The 19452-nt window shown below is 45.6% G+C and overlaps 1 protein-coding gene and 1 long non-coding RNA gene across 11 annotated transcripts in view; one reads left to right on the plus strand and one right to left on the minus strand.

The window, feature by feature from the left end:
* On the minus strand, positions 1-18691 carry map7b (microtubule-associated protein 7b). Of its 10 annotated transcripts, none has more exons than XM_086061678.1 (20): positions 18442-18691; positions 11466-11627; positions 10723-10800; positions 9595-9758; positions 8631-8748; positions 8236-8328; positions 7453-7563; positions 7101-7196; positions 5939-6058; positions 4544-4710; positions 4120-4265; positions 3077-3297; positions 2633-2768; positions 2402-2570; positions 2233-2337; positions 2098-2148; positions 1867-1900; positions 1662-1776; positions 1315-1514; positions 1-1010 (listed from the first exon to the last, which is right to left on the minus strand). In XM_086061678.1, exons 1-20 carry the CDS (start codon positions 18485-18487, stop codon positions 1000-1002), a joined length of 2343 nt encoding a protein of 780 aa, XP_085917804.1. In that variant the 5' UTR covers positions 18488-18691; the 3' UTR covers positions 1-999. The 10 variants fall into 10 exon arrangements, with proteins under 10 accessions (XP_085917804.1, XP_085917801.1, XP_085917799.1 ...); XM_086061675.1 differs by lacking the exon at positions 18442-18691 and adding an exon at positions 14965-15426 and having other exon boundaries at positions 1315-1475; XM_086061673.1 differs by lacking the exon at positions 18442-18691 and adding an exon at positions 14965-15425.
* LOC147158967 (uncharacterized) overlaps positions 18090-19452 on the plus strand; it is a 23357-nt gene continuing 21994 nt past the window's right edge. Inside the window, exons 1-2 of the long non-coding RNA XR_015090964.1 lie at positions 18090-18235; positions 18384-18567. This is a non-coding gene — a long non-coding RNA (uncharacterized LOC147158967). The remainder of the gene's footprint in view (positions 18236-18383; positions 18568-19452) is intronic.

Genomic DNA, 19452 nt, shown 5'->3' on the forward strand with positions numbered 1-19452 from the left:
CCATGTCAAAGACATTTATTTTCAAATAATACAGCTGGAATAGATCTCTTTTCTTTACTCTGCTCATTCTTAGTAAAATATAGTGACTTTCATATATTATTTAAAGGATGGCTTTGACGCTACAATGCAGTATGCGCACTTCTCTAAACTCAATTCATCTTCGACATCCACGTTGGCAGTACCGCATGAGGCGCAAGTGCAAAGGTTACCTTTCGATTACTCTCTTAATTTTACACGTGGTAAGGCGTCCGAAAAAAACAATTAGCAGCACGTATTCCAAAATATTCAAATGAATGAGATTTACTGCAGAATGAATGTCCTGCGAGCTCGTCGGAAGCGAACGTGGAACAAAAAAATTGGGTTACAGCAATCACGTTTCATACATACAGCAATTAAATAAACTAAAACAAAACATCTGTCGTAGTCCAACCCAGCTCCTTGCCCCCAATAATCTCAATGTAATTATATAAACACTGTGAGAGCAAGTTAAATATGTTACGTGACGACAAACCTCATCCGACGCCTTTTTTTTTTTTTTTTTTTGCTCCTGTAACATTTCGGTGGAAAACAAGTAAGTTGTGCTTCCACCTCGCGTTGCAGCGTCAAACAAGCGAGAGAAAGAAAACACCTCACGTTTCACTAATTAAAGACTTTACAACTCATCTCGGTTTGCTGTCGTCACTGGAGTCAATCTCAAATATTCCCCCTTCGGTGGTTGATTCCGAAGAGGGATGGGCCCAAACCAAAAATAATAATAATAAAAAAAAAAACATACTGCCTCAGTGAAAGCATCCTCTCGTGAGATTTTGGATCTTTGGAGTTACCGTCTTTGGGGGAAACGATGTTGCTGTCTCTGTGCAAGAGTCCCGAAAGGCGGCGCAAGAGCGCGTCTACGATGCTCTAAGAGCCTTTTTGTTGGGTTTCGCGCAATCCTCCGCATCCAAGCGTCCTCCTTCCTGGTCGTACCCGTGGCCGCGTCATCCTGCTCCAGCGACACCGTCAGGCGACGTCTATTAAACGTGGAGGAAATGGCATGAAAGTCATTATTGCTACGAGCGGTGTCTTTTTAACTTGTCTCTGATTTAAAATGGAGGTCAGTGTTGGGAGTTGATTTGCTCAGTGTTAAACCAACTCTGCTATTGTTAAATCAGGATTTGTTATTACATTATTGGGTTTAATGACATTTTTGAGTTAAGTGCCAATGTTATAATTTTTTCATCATCGGGTGCTACGGGCCCTTCCCTAAAACTATTGTTACAAGTATTTACATCTTATACAATGACGCAAAATGTTTTTGAGCATGAGTAACAGAACCTGCTCCCTGTTGTGCCGTCATGTCGTCCAGTCCAGCGCTGAGAGGTTTGAGGAGGCCGTTCTCCCTGAAGGCCATGACGGCAACGCTCTCGTCTCCCTTGCCCTCCTCCTCCTGCTGCTGCTCCTCCTCCTCCTCCTCCTCCTGCTCGTCTTCCTTCAACCTGGAATGTGAAGGCACCTCTTCAAACTCGCCATTCTCCCTGGCAAGTGAGCAAAAAAGAAAATAGGCAGAATGACGTTTTCCGAGTTGACGTCCCACCGCCCCCACGGAGTGCGTTTGAGCGAAGGTGTTTGTTTGTCCGTCTTTATTTGAGTAAATGCGGTCGCTCGATGCACGCGGGGCCTACCTCTGCGCGGAAGTGCCGGCGTTCAGGGTGGGCTCGGCTTGGCAACCGTTGCCATTGCTATGCGGAGTGGGGGTCCCGTGGGACGGGCCCGGAGAGGCGGCGGCGGCGGCGGCCACTGGCGAAGAGCAAACGCACGCAAACGTTGGCGCGCGCTGCGGTACGCGTTGTCGTGCCAAGGCACGGAACGAGGCGGGGCTGAAGTTACCTGGGTCGTCTCTGTTCTTGCTGGGGGTTACTTTCTACAAATGGAAAAGAACAAAAAAAGGTGCATCTCAGTGGAGAAGATGTGAGAAGCAGTTCAATTCGAAACGCGACGCCCAAATGCGAATGTGCATTCATCAAACTAAACACTTTCAGAGTCAAGAGTGCCATTTGGATGACTTTTGAGCCTTGGCGGAGGTCGACCGTGGCACATTTTGTCGTTCGTCGGGCTTGCCTTGTCTGTGGCGTCCGAGCGTCGCGTCCTCTTCATGATCTCGTCCAGGCGCTTGTGACGAGAAGGAAAAAAAAAGTGGCTTTTAAAAGCAGATCAGGATCCCGTTGGGAGGATGTTTGAAGAGGCGCGCGTCACCTTCTTCCTTTCCAGCCGCTCGGCCTCCTCTTTCTGGAAGTGCTTCTCCCTCTCCTGCCGCAGTCGCTCCGTCTCCTCCTTCTGCCGAGACTCTTCCTCCTCCCGCTGGTGACCACGCGGACAGCGTTACTCTTTTTTGTTTTGTTTTTTTGAATCGTCTTTCTCTGACCTGTTTCTGGGCTCTCTCGGTTTCCTCTCGCTCTTGCAGGAGTCGCTCCTCCTCCGTCCTGGTTTCCTCTTCCTCCTTCGACTTCCTCTCCTCCGCTTGCCGCTGGGCCTCCTCCTCTCGCCTCGCTCGCTCCTCGGCCTTGCGGCGGGCCATCTCCTCCTTGGCTAACCTGAAGAGAAGCAGGAAAAGTTCATTCCAAAGGGTTTTGGGAAATTCTTCAATGTCCGCTACCTGGCCTGCTCCTCTTGCCGCATTCGTTCCTCTTCCTCCCGTTCCCTCTGCTCGCGGACCAGCCGCCGATTCTCAGCTAGGATGCGGCTCGCCTCCTCTCGATCTGTCGTCCCGGCAGAAGGCTTCAGGGTCGGGTCTGAAGGAAACCCCAACAAGTGGAAGTCAACCCTAAACATTTCTTGACAATGACACTAGTAATATTATATTTTTCGAATATGAGTTATGAAGCAAAATCCAGCCGTTTTTATCCATCTCAAGGGGGCGGCCATTTTGCCACTTGCTGTCGACTGAAGATGACATCACAGTTACTCGCAATACTAAACAGAATACCATATTTAGACTAGTGGGGCTGCATCGAACATATTATTGTCCCCCAAGGGGTTGACTTCCCCCCTTTAAAAACCATCTGAAGTCAAACGAAGATTTCAGTCCACGAGACCTTACCGCTGGTTGCCGTTCTTGCCGTTTGCTCCGCCTTGCTGTGTTCTGCTGGCTGGGGAGGACCGAGGACCCGCTCGTCGTCCGTCTCTTGGGTTTTGCCGGGCGTTGAGGGCTGCGGAATCTCGGGCGACGCCACAACAGGACGCAGGTTTCCGGGGTCCTCTGCCCCGGGTGACTTGAGCATCTTGGGGGTTGGGGGGCGTGCTGTGATCTTCTGAGGGGGCCTGTTTGCAGGAAACAAACACTTTTTTTTCTTTTTTTTTGCAGTGGTGAACAGTCGCTGTGAGCGAGAACTTCTCCATTAACATACAAAATCGATTCTAACATTTCTTCATGAAATTGGATTTATTTCTTTTTTCTTTTTTTTTTTTTCTTTTTTTTTTAAGAGCTCAGTATTGTTCATTCGGAAATGTCATCATCATTGCTCATTTTTTTTTTTTTTTAAATATATATATATATATATATATATATATATATATATATTATTTTTTTTGTGTGTGTGTGTGTGTGGGTGAGTATGTGTATGTGCGTGCGTGCGTGCGTGCGTGCGTGCGTGCGTGCGTGTATTTGTTAGCTCACCAGAAAACCTATTAGAAAAAATCTCATATCGTTCACCTAAACCGAACACCAGGAGACCCGAGGGGACCGAAGAAAACCAAGGAAGGTGAAATCCAGCACCGACCAGACACCCCCCACCAGAATTGGATTTATTTCTTGTCCACAGTCCATTGGTTGCACTTGCTGCTTCCAAGTACCATGCACATATGTATCATTTGATCATTTTAGCCCAATCAGATTTCAGCCTCTATGTGTTGTTGCTAAGTCACTGTAATCTGCCTTCAGAATCGCAGTGCTGGGCCATTTAACTTAAACTACAATATTACTGCTCCACTTAATGTACAAGGCACAGGGTGCGTGCTGTTACCGTATTTCAGCTTTCTGTGTAGTTTCCATAACTGAGCCGAGTTACCAGACGAAACTGCCTGACAATTTGATCTTCAAACCACATTGAGAAAAAACAACAAATTGCATATTTATTGTCTTACCTTGCAGGAAAGGGCACTGTTACTTTTGTGTTCCTTTTGATAGGCGACGAGGATCGTAATTTGAGGGGTAAGGTAAGCGCAGGGCCCAAAGGCACCGACAGGTTGCTCCACGACTTCCTGACAGAGTCTCGGTTTTTCTGCGGCGTCTGCATGAGCGGGTGACGAAAGAGCAAATCAAACGCAGCGATTACTCACCCGCAATTAATCACCCGCAGAGTTGTTTGACCCAAAAAAGATTTCTTCCTTTGAAGTGATGTCATTTCACTTTGACTTTTATTTGCAAATTATTTAATTTAAATAAATAAAAAAAGTCCCCACAAGGGGGTGCAAATTCCCCATACCAATGCCAATTCGCTGAAACACATTAGCTGAATTCTGCTACTTTTGGAAAAGAATAAGAAATAAGGTACAGCGTCCGACCCACCTGCGGCGTCCCGGTGGTCCTCCTGCGCGCGGGCGCGAACGGGGCCGTCTCCCTGCCGAGGCTGCGGTCGTGGCTGCGGCTGTGAGAGAGCGGGCGGCCCTGCAGGGTCTTGAATGACGCGAGGCCCGCGGGGTGGCACGACACTGAGCGAGGACACACAGGCATGGCTATGGTGATGGAGCGGGTGGGGGGGGGGGCGCGAGGGGTGCAACAGGGTACGTACGGCCGGGAGCGGGAAGAAATGAATGGAAATGCGAAGGAGTGAGAGGAAGGGAAGGAGAGAAGTTTGGAGGAAATGAAAAGCGTTAGTGACACTCCTTACTGATAATAATTAGTCAGTCATGCTTTTAGTTCAACATGCAGGAAAGATAAACAAACAGACACCGAGCTGAAAACTGACAGGAAAGCGAGGAAGGGAGATCATTAGTGCGGTTGACAAGAAAAAAAAAAATGACACGAGGGTTGGGCAACTGATTTTTGGCTTCTCGATCGTTTTCTTGAAACGGCACAGATTGTGTGCAAGTTTTGAGAAATTGAATAAATGTTACGTTTCAAATAAATCATTAATTGTGATTTCAATATCAATATCACAATTGTGCAGTATTTTTTCATAATAATAATAGTTATACCACTTTTATTTTCACACTGATACCAGTCACCGATACCAATACCAAGTACTGATACCACTATTACTTTTGATGCATAAAATTTGCACAAAAAATGACAATTTTAAAGAATGGCATATGTTTCCCCATATAACATTTTGCCTTAAAATGTATAGCAATTTGCCATTATGCTACTTTGTAGTTCCTGATTGTAAAACGCCCACAAAAGGGCAGCCAATACTGGTATCGGCCGCCGTCGTGAGTACCGATACCTTGAAATAAGGCCGGGTATCAGGCCGATACCAATACCTGGTCATTGGTACTTGCCTTTCCTTAATATTTAGATATTAATAGGAAAAATGTAATAAATAACAGTTAATCCTTCTACTAAACTCAATGTTATGGGGTTTATTTTAATAATATTCGGAACTATAAGGCCGAAGGGATATCGGACTTTACACTTTCCTTGGAATTCAGATTTTTACTGGCAAACGAGGCAATGGAACAGTCGAGAATGACATCCTGAATAGCTTACGTGCGTGTGCGTGTGCGCGTGCGCGTGCGCGTGCGCTCTGAGTGCCTGATACAGGCCGGTGAAGGAAGTTTCAGACAGTGTTAATGCTTTAAGTCGCACCCAATCTGATTAACACAGAAAAGCATGCGGGGTCAAGAGAGCAAACCTAACGACGGCAGCCCTTGCGCCGATCGATGAGGCACTTCCAAGCGAGCGTTGCACATCGGCGCCCTCCCATTGGCTGGTGACGAAAGGGGGCGGGGCTTTCGGTCTTACCCGTTTTCTCTCCGGAGAGACTCATGGCGCTGCGACTTCGTGCCAGGTAGGAGTGTGTGGGCTGCTGCAGGCGGCTCACCACGTTGCTCTCCCACGGCGTCAGGGGGAGGCGGCGAGGACCTGTGTGCGCGCATGCACGCACACACACACACACACACACACACACGCGTTTGGTGACAACTGGCTGCTACGCATCCATTTAATTCTGCGTCCAGCAACAAAAGATGATCAAATGTCCAAATGAAGCCAGCGTGCTGATGATTGCCGTGTGACTCCCTCACCTGCGTGCGCCAGCATGAAGTGAAGCGCAAACCCGAAAGCAAACAAAGGAAGCGGATTCAGAAAGGAAGTGCTGAGGGCCAAAACAATATAAAGCAACAAAAGTGTGCGCGGGTGACTTGAAGGCAGGTAAGCCCAACTGTGAGGCCGTGCACTTGTGAGGCTCATTCCGGAATAGCGCACGCAATTAGCCTGATTAGCCGCATTGCGTGGGACAAAAAGCGCAGAGCAGCTTGCGTTCGTATTCAAGGCTGCGGGTTGAAGTGTGGAGGCCGAGACCGACCCGGGCTGGAAACTCAAACAAATTGGTGGCGAATTTTACCGATGGCAAAAATGTGCGGCATCCGTCCAGATAAAACAAATGGCGTAGAGTGTTTCCACAAAAACAAAAAGATTATCCAACAGAGGATTAGCGAAAGGGGTCAGGTGGCGGTGGGAGGCCCCCTTTGATGCATACGCTACATTAAATATACACAAGATTGTGCCATAACGTTTGAAAAGCGCAATTCCACAAAGCGTCCAATAACAAACCAGTTCAGATATCAAAACAAATTGAATTGACCAGTTGCTCCGCCAAATTGTCAAGCAGAAGTTTCAAATCCAACTGGAACTTGTCAATACGAACGACTAGGGAACGAGGATTTCGGGTGCAAGTCAGAGCTCTAAATTTTATAAGTATAAGTCGCAGGACCAGCCAAACTACGAGAAAAAAAAAAAACTACGGCTTACCGTCGGAACAATCCGATATGTTCCACTTTGGAGTTGTACTGTAATTCAATTACAGGATTGTTGATCTCAATTTCTTTCAATAGGCGAGATCTCAACAGTTTCCAGCCCAAGATATTTTACACATCTTTTCTTTTTCTTTTTTTTCATTAACCACCTGTTTTTCTGGTGTGGGTGGTGGTCCCCTGGTACAGACGGGTTTTGGACTGAGCTTTGTTTATGACAGGGGTGGAGGTTGTTCTCGCCTGTAATCCTGCATCGGTAGCATATCGACATTAAATCCAACCATACAGCATCTCATTGCATTCTTATCATCAGTCAAAATGTCTTTTGCGCTAACAACAGACTGGCATCAAATCGTGATTGCCAGCATACGAAGAAAAGGGATTTCTGTGGATGAGATGATCTTTTGATGACAAAAAAATGGAGCGAAACCGAGGACATAAAAATACACTATTGAGTTAATTAATAATGTCAGCAAAAATCACAATTTTTGCCGTTTGATTTACCTCGGTCAGGTGAGTGGAGGAGCGTGGCGGAGGACGAGGACAGGCGCTTGGTAATGACGGCGTCGTGCTGTTTGGTTAAATTCACCGTGGACACCGACCTTCTGTCAGCATCTGCAAGCAACCGACATAAAGTCAGACTCATAAAAGAGGTGGTTTTCTGGCCAACTAGACTAAAATTTGAGCAGGGGATTGTTTCTAAAGGGGGGAAAAAGTGGAATTAGTGCTGCTGCCGTGTCTTCTATCGGCTAAGGGACTACCTCCGGATAAAAAGTCTCACAGTGAATGTGGTAAGAAAAACATCAACTGTGGCGCTAAAATTGTCCTACGTGTACATTAATGCATGCATGTTTCAGTGTGGTACAAACATACCAACAATCGTTTTTGTTGCCTTGAGATACATGAACAGAAAATATAAATGTAATTAATCAGAGAAAGAAAAAAGACCTGATCATAATTATGTCAAAAATGACAAAAAACAGTTGACAACTAGATAAGCTAAAAGTTAGCCTAGCTACTCCTTATTCTTCTTCTTTGCATTTCATAGCAGTATGGATGCCATGCGGCACCATGCTGCCTCCTACAGGTCAGTCTTGGTATTACGACAGCCATCTGGTTTTGGGTAGGAGTCTGGCGATAAATAGTGATTGCATTCTCATCATGTGTGGTCGCTCACATTAAAAATATTGGTCAAGAAAGGACGTTCAACATTGGTATGCGTGTACCCCACTTAAGAAGCATACGTCAGAAAAATCCTACGCGCCGACATGACGCTACAATATTCACATTGGGATCTCATTGGGTGTCCGCGGTGGACACTGAAAGCACTCGGCAGTCCAGCAAGGTCGAGCGGGTGGAGGAAAGCAGACTCGACAAAACCTGGACCAGGCGCAGGACAATGCAACGCAGACAACAAAGAGAGAGAGAGAGAGAGAGAGAGAGAGAGAGAGAGAGAGAGAGAGAGCCAGGTGGGGAGGCAGAAAGAAAGTGATTCAGAGACGGCGGATATGTCAAATTCAAATATAAACATGGCAGAACAATACTGGCACAAAGGACATTGTTGGTTAAAAACTAAACACCTCAACCACAGGAAAAGTGGAGAAAAATGTCAGAGCTCTCAGGGGACCTTAAAGTCAACATTGTGAGTCAACATTGTGACGGCTGACGTCAGGGGAGCGTACCGGTGGGCGTGCCGGGGCTGTTGGGATGCAGGGGCCCGCCCCAGGACCAGCGGTTGGCCTTCGGTCTGGCCACCTGACCCCGCTCCATAGTCCGCCTCATCACCGCCTCGTGACGAACCTTCGTCACAAGCACCGTGGAGATTTATTTCGGAAACATTTGAATGCAGTCCTCACTATTACTAGCACTACAGTTGAGATTTGTTACTAAATGCATTCTGCGTGCATGTTTTAAGATCATTTGACAGATTTTTTTTGAAGCGCGGTAGATGGCAGGAATCACCCTTGCCGCATTATATAAAAACTTGAGTGCCTTTATTTGACAGTTAGCTAGCTTGCTATACCTGCACTCCAAAAAAAGCATTTTCACTTCGGATAATCCGCTAGTGTGACTGCTTCAGAGTGCCTCGTTGTCTGCCGTGAGTGCACGCACATTACGCAGACAAAATAAAAAGCTATTATTATTAATTAATTATTTAATTATTAATATTAAAGTTGTTATTGCACTAGTTCCCACTGAGTAGAGAAAAGAGTGGCTGCTGTAATAAATCTAAGTGTGTTTATAGCATTTGGGAGGGGTAAAAGTACCAAAAAATATTATGGATTGGAGTTCACTGTACTTGAGGTATGACAACTATTAACTCGGAGGCCACTATTGGAGGAAATATAGCATTTATTGTCAGCATTCAAACGTGTAGGGCTCCCAAGGCTGGACTGGCACCAAAAATAATAATAATAATAATAATAATAATAATCGGCCCTGGCATTTTGACTTAGGCCACCGGCTCGGCCCCATATTCGAACTGGATTAACAGACTGGTCCGTCTAAATTGTGGGCCAGTCTCTAAAGGTAAAATGCGGGAGAATAATAATGATAAAGCACTGCATCGGCCCCAAAAGAGGCCGGCCCACCGGGCATCTGCCCTAATGCCAGATGGCCAGTCCAGCCCCGAGTTCTCCTGATCACCTTGTCATCCTCCATCTTCTGTCGCCGCTTCTCCTCCACAGCCAAGCGTCTCTGGTCCTCCTTCATCCGCTGCTCCTCCAGCCTCCTCCTCCTCTCCTCCAGGTGCTTCTCGTAATGCTGCCTGGCGCGCTCCTCCCGCGCCTGCCACTGGGCCTCCTTGGCGGCTGGGCACGTGGCGCGGCGACAAAAAAAAGAAGAAGAAGAAGAAGATGAAATCACGCAAGGGCACCAGAACCAGACGCGCGTTGCCGCACAGGCTTAAAGCGTCCGTGTCATGGGTCAGCTGCCGATCATGTGACTTGGCTTTAGCGCGCAGCAAATCCCTTTCGGCTCCCTCAGCGGGCGGACCGCCGTCCGATATTTACGGCAACAAATGCAATTACACGAGTCACTCAAAAACACAAACATGCCACGCATCTCTCGCGCTTTGTCCCGCGTACGCTAACGACCCGACAAAAAAACCACACAAGCATCAAACTCGTCCAAACATCAGCACCTCTTTTGGTTGCATGTTCAGATTATAATCTGAAAATGCGTCCCTTCAGTTAAGACAGCCGTGTCAAAGTCCAAAGTTTTAGAGGTTTCCCACGTCCAACACAGCTGATTCATATTCAAGCTCATCAACAAGTGCTGCAGGAGCCTGATAATGATCAGTGAATCAGGTGTGTTGGAGTATGGAAACCTCGAAAAAAAAATGCAGGACTCAGGCCCTCGAGGACCAGACTTTGACTTGACACCTGTGATTTAAGAGGTACGGTTCAGTCGCCGCTCTGTTGCTAACCAAAACAGCAGCACTTAAACAACCAAAGACATCAACAGTCATCCCAGAGGAATTCAAGTGTATGTTTATGTTGTTCTAAGCAAGTTCCCTGTGTAGGTTTGAAGATATTCTTGACTTATGGGGTGTTGGCGTCTTTAGAATTCTAATCGTCCCCAGTATAAATGTTTGCCTTTGTCCATGTTTATGTTCCATTTCTCATTCATGCCTTGTGGGGTCTGACTCTTGTCTTGATGCTTCTGTAATCGTTTTTTTTAAACTCCACATACAATTGTAAATTCTAATCCATCCCCACCAGCTGCTGCAGATGAATAATAGACAAAAAAAATATAGCCAACAACAATACACACCATTCTGCTTCTCGCGTTCCTCTCGGCGCTCCCGGGCCACCCTCAGCCTCTCATCGGTTTTGTTGAAGAGCAGCGAGTCTGGAACGCAAAACAGTTGGAACGAAAGTGTGACCGTCTGCTGACGTGCTACCTCTGCCAAGGCTTTCATTCTTGCGAGTTTGTTGTTGTGGAACTTCTGTATTCTTACTTTGAAAGACTGCTCATAATGTGTCCATTAAATTAAAAAAAATTCAGTCAGAGCTATTTTTGTATTGTATTTCAAACAAAAGTGTCCAACTGTTCAAAATTCACAACTGATAAATATTCTGGTTTTATTTAGAATGGCCGACTTGCGACCAGCGATTGGCAAATGAGTTTCCAATTGACTTTGCGCCCCATTCACAAAAGTGGGAAAATAAACAGACAGTAAAACTTGACTGCTTCAACTGACAGAAAAATGAGTAAATATAAAGTGAGGGAGGGATACTTTTATGTCCCATGAAACAGATGGTGGCTTAAACGAGCGCTGCCGTTTGACACTCTGCACCGCATTGATTCGCCAGAACAGCAAAATTAACTTTTGCAAGTAAAACCGTCTATTTTTAGAACTTCGATGGTCACACGGTTTCTAACAGTGGTTACAAAATTGAGTTTAAGAAAAAAAATCATCTGTCAGGAACTGTGACCTCAGATCTTAAAGTAGTTAAAAGTTAAGTAAGTAGTGACCTTAAGTTATTCTGTTTTCAAAGCAGGTAAAGTCTTGCCTGTTTTGGGTGCAGCTGTGTTGTTACTGGGGCTGCTGCTGGCGGCCGTCGGGGTGGGCGTGGGCGTCGAGGTCAGCGTGGGAGAATAGACGTGTCCGGAGAGCGACGAGCTGGGCCGGGCGGGTGAGGACGCTCTGCCATCGTCCGATTTATAGAAGGACGCTGCAACGAGAGCATCAGTGAGGACGAAGAACACTTCAAGCGTGATGAGGAATTCTTCCTATTTTTTCCCCCAAAATGGGTTTTTAGAGTTTTTCTGTGCCCGGATGGGGTTTTATACCTTTGAGACTCTTTTTTTTGTGTGTGATTAATGTCTATATAAATAAACTTCATTTCACATGTTTTTTTTTGCTTTAACTATGCATGTCAGGCCAAGTATTTAAAAAAAAAAAAAAACTCGCAGCCTGGTGAAAATTAAATCCAGCGTGTTTGTATCAAAGCGTGAGAGAGGCAGACCGTCAGAGAAACTAATCTGTCCCAGAACGTTAAATGAAATCCCTCAACTGACACACTTCAACAAATGGACTTCACCCTGTTCCATATCTTTTCCACACCGGTTCTTTATCACTTCAGCGGCACGTTATCGCAATCCACCTGCGGCCACTTGGTAACACAACTAAACGCAAATGTACAAGTTCACACATCGACAACTCCGCCCCCAACGCATTCTAATGTTTAATTCCCAGAAGGGACGCGGTGGACAAAGATGCAAAGGTATTGAATGGCGCCGTCTGCGGAACGTGGAGCGAGGTGAGTATGAACACGTCAACAGCGCCTCGGGTGCTTGCTCAGCACTGGAACCGGTTTCGTGTGGGCTTTTTTTGGTAAAACAGGAATGGTTGGGCTGGGCCGAGTGACAACGATATCTCGTCATCCCAATTCTCAAATCGTTTTTCTTCAAACAAAAGATTCGCTCGACGTGTGTGTGCTGCTGGCATACACCACACCGGACACTACTCAATGAATGAATAAATGAATCACAAAAGTTCTGAATGCCCACAAAATGCGACGACACCTGAGCAATACGATGACACCCAATATGAGAGCGCTATTAAAAAAAAAAAATCTCTTTACAAGGCTAACATGCTGTTTCGATTGACACCCTTCATTCAACACTGTTTATTATTATTATTGTTTTCCAGTAGTGTAGAACTTCACTGAGATTCATATTTACTCGTGGACTGCTGCAGCAAAGAGGAGATAATGGAGGATTAAAAAAAAGTGCTACGGCATCCAGAGCTAAAGCAGAGGCAACGCTAGCATGTACTTATTTTTGTAACTTCTAGCTAGCCGCTTATGCTCAAATGTTACATGTTGGCAAGTCTGTTCGACCAATACGTGACCAGCATCGCCCGCATGCTGTTGGCTCGCCATGCTTGGAACTGCGACTGACCGGGTCCGGTTTCTAGTCGAGTACTCGGGTCAGCTGGTCTCTCGCTAATGGAAAACGCAGCAACCAATCGTTCCAATACTTCCGTCCATTTCGAAAGCCTAAATCTGCCAGCAGCAGATGTTTGGCTTCCAGTTAATGAATCCGGCTGAGAATTTGCTACGACATCACACCCAATAAAGAGCTTTTGAGTGTCAACTTTGCTTTAGTAGGAGGACTCTCTGTTATGGTGCTTGGAAGATGGGAATCACACAAAAGGATCCGATTGAGGAATATGCGCCCAACAATCCACAATCAATCTCAAGTATTATCTCGAAACAAGCGAATATGGCAAGATCGTAATTATGTCCAGACAGTCCAATTCCAATGTAAAGATCGTTGGCTCTATATTAACAAACAATACAAACGACATCCTCAGTGAACCCAAAAATGCTTTTACCTGGATTCTGCATCCTGATTACAGAGGTATGACGTTTAAATAAAAGACTTGATGAAGTTGCTACTATTCAGACTGGAGGGTGAATATCAACATCCGTGCTTCCCGCAAGCATCCTAAACAAGCGAAGATAGTTGCGCGTCCAGAGTCCATGGTGCGACAAGGTTAGGACATAGGACAATGATGGCAAAAAAGGCAGAAATTCCAAAAAGTGGGGGGAAGGAGAAGCAACTCGAAAGCCAATCGAAAAGATGGAGGCAAGTCAGCTGAGATGGCTGTCACAGTCGTTGGGAGTCAGATCGTGGCAAGTCTCCAAAGCCTTTGTCCTGCGCCAGTGTGTGTTTTGTCCCAATGTAAGACATTGGAAGAGTTTAATCTGGCCCTCCCTCCCCTCATGTGTGCGCATCCCAACCCCCTCCCCTTCATATCCCCTCATTCACTGGCGGTCAGATTAAACGGTAAGAGCGAGCGATTAACGCTGCGTCGTCCAGGCCGGCGGCTAGCGAGCGAGCGAGCGCACTGCGTGGCTCCTGCCGTCCCCTGTAGCCTGAGGGGGATTAGCCCAAGCTAATGCTAAAATAAAAGATTGGGAGCTCCGGTCAACATAGAAGGCAGGAAGAGAACGGCAACGGGAGAATCTTCCTTTTCAGTCTCAAGATGGCCGAGAAGCCGAGAAGGAAGCGTGATACAGATTGGTTCTTCAGTTTTTAGGCTGGACCGATGAAGCCTACTCGGATGAGAGATGAAACGACTTCTAAGGCAAACAGAGCAGTCCAGTTTTCTAAATTGGTTCATATTTATGACTCATGTATGCTGATGACTTTTATTGCTCTTGCAAAGGTGAGCAATCCAACGCCTTCCAACTTGTAAATTCGGGTAAGGTCGCCAACCTAGGAACGGAACTACATGGAAAACCGAGGACCTCCTCCTTCTTCTTTTTCTTCTTGTTAAATAAATACGGAAAAAGCAGCTCTGAAGTCTCTCTGTCGACTCTCCTCTATTATTTACGTTTTAAGTGAGCTGCACGTGAAGACTTCCTTCAGTGTGGCCGCAGCCAAACCAGGAGCAGCATGTCTTACGCATTTATTTATTTTCAAACACGCATCATATTCTTTCTGCGCCCCCAAATAAGGCAATAAGGACACAGAGTTTTCAACTGCTTTGAAAATCAACTCGGACTTGTTATAACCTCAGTCAGTCGGTTGCGCATGTTGCACGGTCGTCAATAAACCCACAACGAACTCCGCTGTTGTCAGTCAGTCAATCAGAAATACTACACCGCATATAAAACGCATACAGTAACGTCCCGACTCCTTGCAACTCCGTAGCACGGGTTCACTGGTCGTTCCTGGAAATTCAATAACAAAACGTTGGCAACTCCGCTTGCTGACAAACTCCATCCGCAAAGCCGTGTGAATCCGCCGCCCTTGCGTTGACCCTTTCAGTCTTGCCACGCCAGCATGCAGGTTACAACTCACGTTGACAATCTCTGCCTGCCAGCTACCAACCTGCCATCCCGGCAAACGATTGGAACAGTAGACAACAATTGTAAGAGCAAAAAAGTGCGCCCTCCAAAAAATACTTGGGCTTCTTTTTTATTGGTGGGACTCTCTAGACTTCCTTGACCCAGATTTGAGTGGTCACACACAAATCTTCATTTCCACTCATACCACCTTTGGTCTTCCTCCTGACGCCATCCCTCCGGCGGTTTCCCTCCTCTTCTTCAGTGATGGTGAAGAGCGCCGGGATGGCCGAGCGGCTGCCCCCCTTCCTCGGACCCGGTTTGGAGTCCTCGCCGCTTCTCGGTCTTCTCCCTTTACTACGTGGCATCTCAGCCTTCAAGCCATCCCAGGCCGCGCAACGACTGAGTAGTGGTGCCGTTGAATGGAGGATGACGATGATGATGATGATGATGTTTCACCTCTAAAAGCCTCCTCATCGAAAGGATGGATGCGGAGCAGCTAACGCTATGAGCCCTTTCCCCGGGCTGCACGTTGCTGCACTTTGGCCCGAGGCAGCAGGAAGAGCGAGAGACACCGTCCCGAATAAACACATGCGGAGGACGGGCAAAGGAGCAAAGTACAGCGTGTGACGAGAGACAAACTGCTGGCTGCGCGACGTCCATCCTCAGTCAGGCAAGACGAGAGAGAGAGAGCGAGAGAGAGAGAGAGACAGAGAGAGAGAGAGATAACTAGAGAGTGGGCGAGTCTCGCCAAAGATGAGCTCTTGCAGTCAGGCTTAATCCACAAGCTAAAGAAACTTGTTTATTTTTACTTCTTCACTTTTCTCGGGATGCCTGTAGTCCCACCAGCACCATTTGCCATGGCCGGCGGCCATCTTACGTTGCCACTCGCTAAGACCGCCGAACTTGAATACATTGATTTCTTTTGGCGGCATTTTCGCTTTATTTTCTGTCTCTACGCCAAAACTTGCCAACTTGTGGCATACGGTTGTACCAATAAGTCTGGGAGAAATGCGACATGCACATTTCATCAGTATGATTGTGATTTTAATTTTTCTCTTATAAGGTAGCGTTACTCAAAGATTTGTCTGCATTATGTTGTCAGAACCATCAACAATGAAATTAAAGTAAAACACATCGGGACAAAGTTTTCAGTAAAAAAATTCACAATACTGAATACCTGAACGGTCGATGCAAACAGTGAAGTTGGCTCTCATTACTCCATAAAGGAATCCTGCTGTAAAACACGCACTGATAATAGTGTTTTCAGCCGGGGGGGGGGGGAATAACAGAAGTTGTCAGTAAGTAAGAGTGGCAACGTAAGATGGCTGCCCTCTGGCTTTAGCCGCATGGGGCTGATTGATAGTCCATTCATATCGAAGTCTGCGATGCTACACTAGCTCCACGCCGTCACTCAAACGTGGAAACTGGCTATAAGTTATTTTGAAAGTTTTCGTATTATACAATAAAATAAATGCAAAGCATTTCATAAAAATCTCAATACAAAGCAGCTTTTGCCTTGTGTCTAAAAAAAATTTTTTTTTTAAATCATCGTCAGTGCTCGCTTCCGAGTCTGACAAGCAGTCTACCAATCAACTGAAGTCACATTCAATATTTATAAACGAGGAGCAGGGTTGTTGCAGTCGCTGAACCATGTGTGAAATTTGCATGTTATGTCACCGACAATGCAAGTGCCAACTTTCCTGGACTGGAGGCAGGTGAACAAAAAGTGAGATCCTCAAGCTGAATGTGGCAAATGCAAAAGAATAGGAACCAAAAGGTCGCCACGTTATTGGCCACGTGTGTGTTAGTAGTGGCCGGCCCAATGATACTGCAAACATTCAGACTGTTTGTATTGGCGTGTGCATGCGCTACACACTAAACATACATCCAGCAAAAGAAAACACGAAGATTAAGCAAGCCAGCTCGACGTCTTAACGTCGACACCACACCGTTTTGAAATAACCACAACCTGACATAACGATTATCGAGTGCCGTCTTGATAACTTCACAGCGTTCTTGACAACAAGTCTGAAACTCGGTTTTGCAAAAAAGCCGCTGATGTTCAACCCGAGCCATGTGGTCAGTCAGCGTTGCTCAGGGTGAGTTTTTTTGCTTGCAAATCTGTAAATAAATTCTTATTTTTGCTATCAAAAACCTGTTGCAGGGCTTGTTTTCGTGGGTTTATATACCGTTCTGTGACGAAGCTTAATTTTTCAGGTTTTTGGTCGGGAACTGCTGCTTTAGGTGTAACCAACCCATGTTCCATTGCTGACTGCTAAATAACTAAAAATAGCTTCTGGTGAAAATAAATGTTTAGTACTTGTCATTGAACAAAATCTTCTGTGGGTCTTGAAAGATCAGAACTCAGATTTGAACATTTCTGTCAATAAAAGAGTTTAATAAACCTCCAAAGTCACAACTGTTAAACTTCGGAGGCTTCATTGTATTTCAATATTCCATGAGCCAATCTGCTCGTGGCCCTCGCAGGATACAGTGGCGGTAATCCTACACTCAGGCTTTAAACCAGATAGGCCCGGCTGCACACACTACACACACCCTCTTCATCACACCTTTTGAGCGTGTAGAAGCCTGAACAGTACAGTACAACAATTTCATGTAATCATGCTGGGCAAAAAGGCAAAAAAAAAAAAAGGCAATTAAAATAACATCACTGCTACGTAGAACAGCTGTAGTTGCCCTAGCAGTCAGTAGAAGTGATACACTGGATAATATTGTGACAATTTAGCTTATTCTAATGAAAATAACTGCACAAGTAAGAGATATGATGGGTTTAAGAATGGGTCATATTTCACTTTATTTATATAATTCCTTGCTGTATAGTAACTACCACCACTACCGCGCCGACTCGCGTACAAATCCATCGTAAATTGAGGACCCACTGTATTAAACAGCCATGCAGTTTGGGTGAGTTTGGCGACACCTTTGGTGATAAGTGGTAATTGCACATATCCGGTGGAAGACAGCAATGCATAACAGCCAAATTGAGCCAATTTACATTATTTTACCAAGTTGAACAATAATAATAATAATAATTATTATTATTATTATTATAAACTGTTAATCATACAAAAATGTTTAAGCTTCGCGACGGCGATAAAAAAAAATACTTAACCCTAGATGTCACCTGTGGATAAAAATAATAAGAATGAGAATAATACGCCATGCGTAAACTAATGCTCATATCCAGCAAATGGCACGTGTGAAATTTTAAAGCAGTTTTCACTAAAAGGCTGCGTGTTAAATTTCAACAATTGTTGGCGGCTCCACCTGTCACTTCGAGCCGAGTCACTACTCGACTCGCTGCAGTCGAACTGTCAGCGGCAGGTGTGTGCCAGCAGCTCCGGCCGGGATATCTTAAAATATCAACAGTGGCGCTCGCAAAGTCAACCGAGCACATTTTAACCTTTTAAACCCACAAGAGTTGTTTTAATCGACGTAGAAAGCAACCGGTCTCGTAGGTAGGTTGTTTTTTTCTTTTTAATCCTTCTCTCGTGACCAGCCACCCGGCGGCGGACAACTAACTGTACTTTTGCCTCTTCTTCTTCGTGTTCAAACGCGACCAAAACACGCGGAGGTCTGGCCTTTCCCCCAATATTCACTTTTAAGACGACCGTCGACGCTCTTTCGGGGAGTTTTTCGAAGTTTAAGGCGCACGGGGACTCACCTTGGGACGCCGGAGGAGATGCGTCGCTGCCATCCTGGTCCGCCATTTCTCCTACGTCACCCGGAGAACCTGCCGGGAGGATCGACAGGACCCGACTCGACTCCCCGCCTCCCTCCAAACCGGCAGGTAGGAGGGGGTACACGGCGCATTTAATGACTTTTGGACGCTCTGTAACACTCGTGGTAAATAACTTTCACAACTTGTCGACCGCTCGTCTTTGAAAATGGTCGTTTTGTTAGCAGGGTATTTGGGAAAGGTGTTCGGGCGAAACTACCTGTTGTGTTTACTGTTGTGACGCCGACATCTACTGGCATACAGCTGGTATTGCATCTGTTTGGCCGCCCATTTAGTTTTGTGAGGGGGCGTGGTAAACGAAGGCTGTGCTGTGATTGGCTGTTTTGTTGCTACCCTTAGTTATGTTTCGTTCGGATTCAATGGATTTGTTTTGTTTGGGTTACAACAATTGTGATTTAAGGAAATGGTTAAATGTTGAGGTAAACAAAAAAACACTTTGTTTATAGAATATAAAACATTATACTTTGAGATTTTTTAAACCGTAAAGAATAAAATAAAACAAACTGCACGCTCCAGTCCAGACTTTAAATCAGATTGATTTCATTTTTAAATCTTCCAGCAGAGGGCACTGTAACCTTTGTTTTGAAGTCAATTCAACTGCTGATAGTTCACAAAATGAGAAGCTATTGCTAATCATTCATTTTAGTCATGTTTACCATGCTTACTTGTTAAATTTGAAAACTGCACTGGAAGGGTTTGTTTATACCTAATTATGTATGTTATTCCAATGAACCGATCTAAGTATGCCACTTGTGTTATTAAGGGGGAAAAAAACAAAATTTGCATACCTAATGACATTGGTCTATATGAGGGTAAATTGAGGGAGCTCATTAAAAGCGAGTAGCCGTTCTACCTAAACTCAGTGTAATTGAGTCAGGCTTTAGCGTTCTTTCTTGCCTGCCTGGCTGAATGTATGCTAATCTCTTATATCGATGC

Source organism: Leptonotus elevatus, chromosome 18 (assembly GCF_054856555.1).
Source record: "Leptonotus elevatus isolate MCC_2025b chromosome 18, RoL_Lele_1.0, whole genome shotgun sequence".
NCBI classification, from domain to species: Eukaryota; Metazoa; Chordata; class Actinopteri; order Syngnathiformes; family Syngnathidae; genus Leptonotus; species Leptonotus elevatus.

Coding starts and splice junctions, on each gene's coding strand:
- map7b (XM_086061673.1), bottom strand. CDS start 15,121: ATGCCACGTAGTAAAGGGAGAAGACCGAGAAGCGGCGAGGACTCCAAA. Junction 7,197..7,452: donor CCTCCACTCACCTGACCGAG/GTAAATCAAACG, acceptor CTACCGATGCAG/GATTACAGGCGAGAACAACC. Junction 4,266..4,543: donor GGACCACCGGGACGCCGCAG/GTGGGTCGGACG, acceptor CCGCTCATGCAG/ACGCCGCAGAAAAACCGAGA.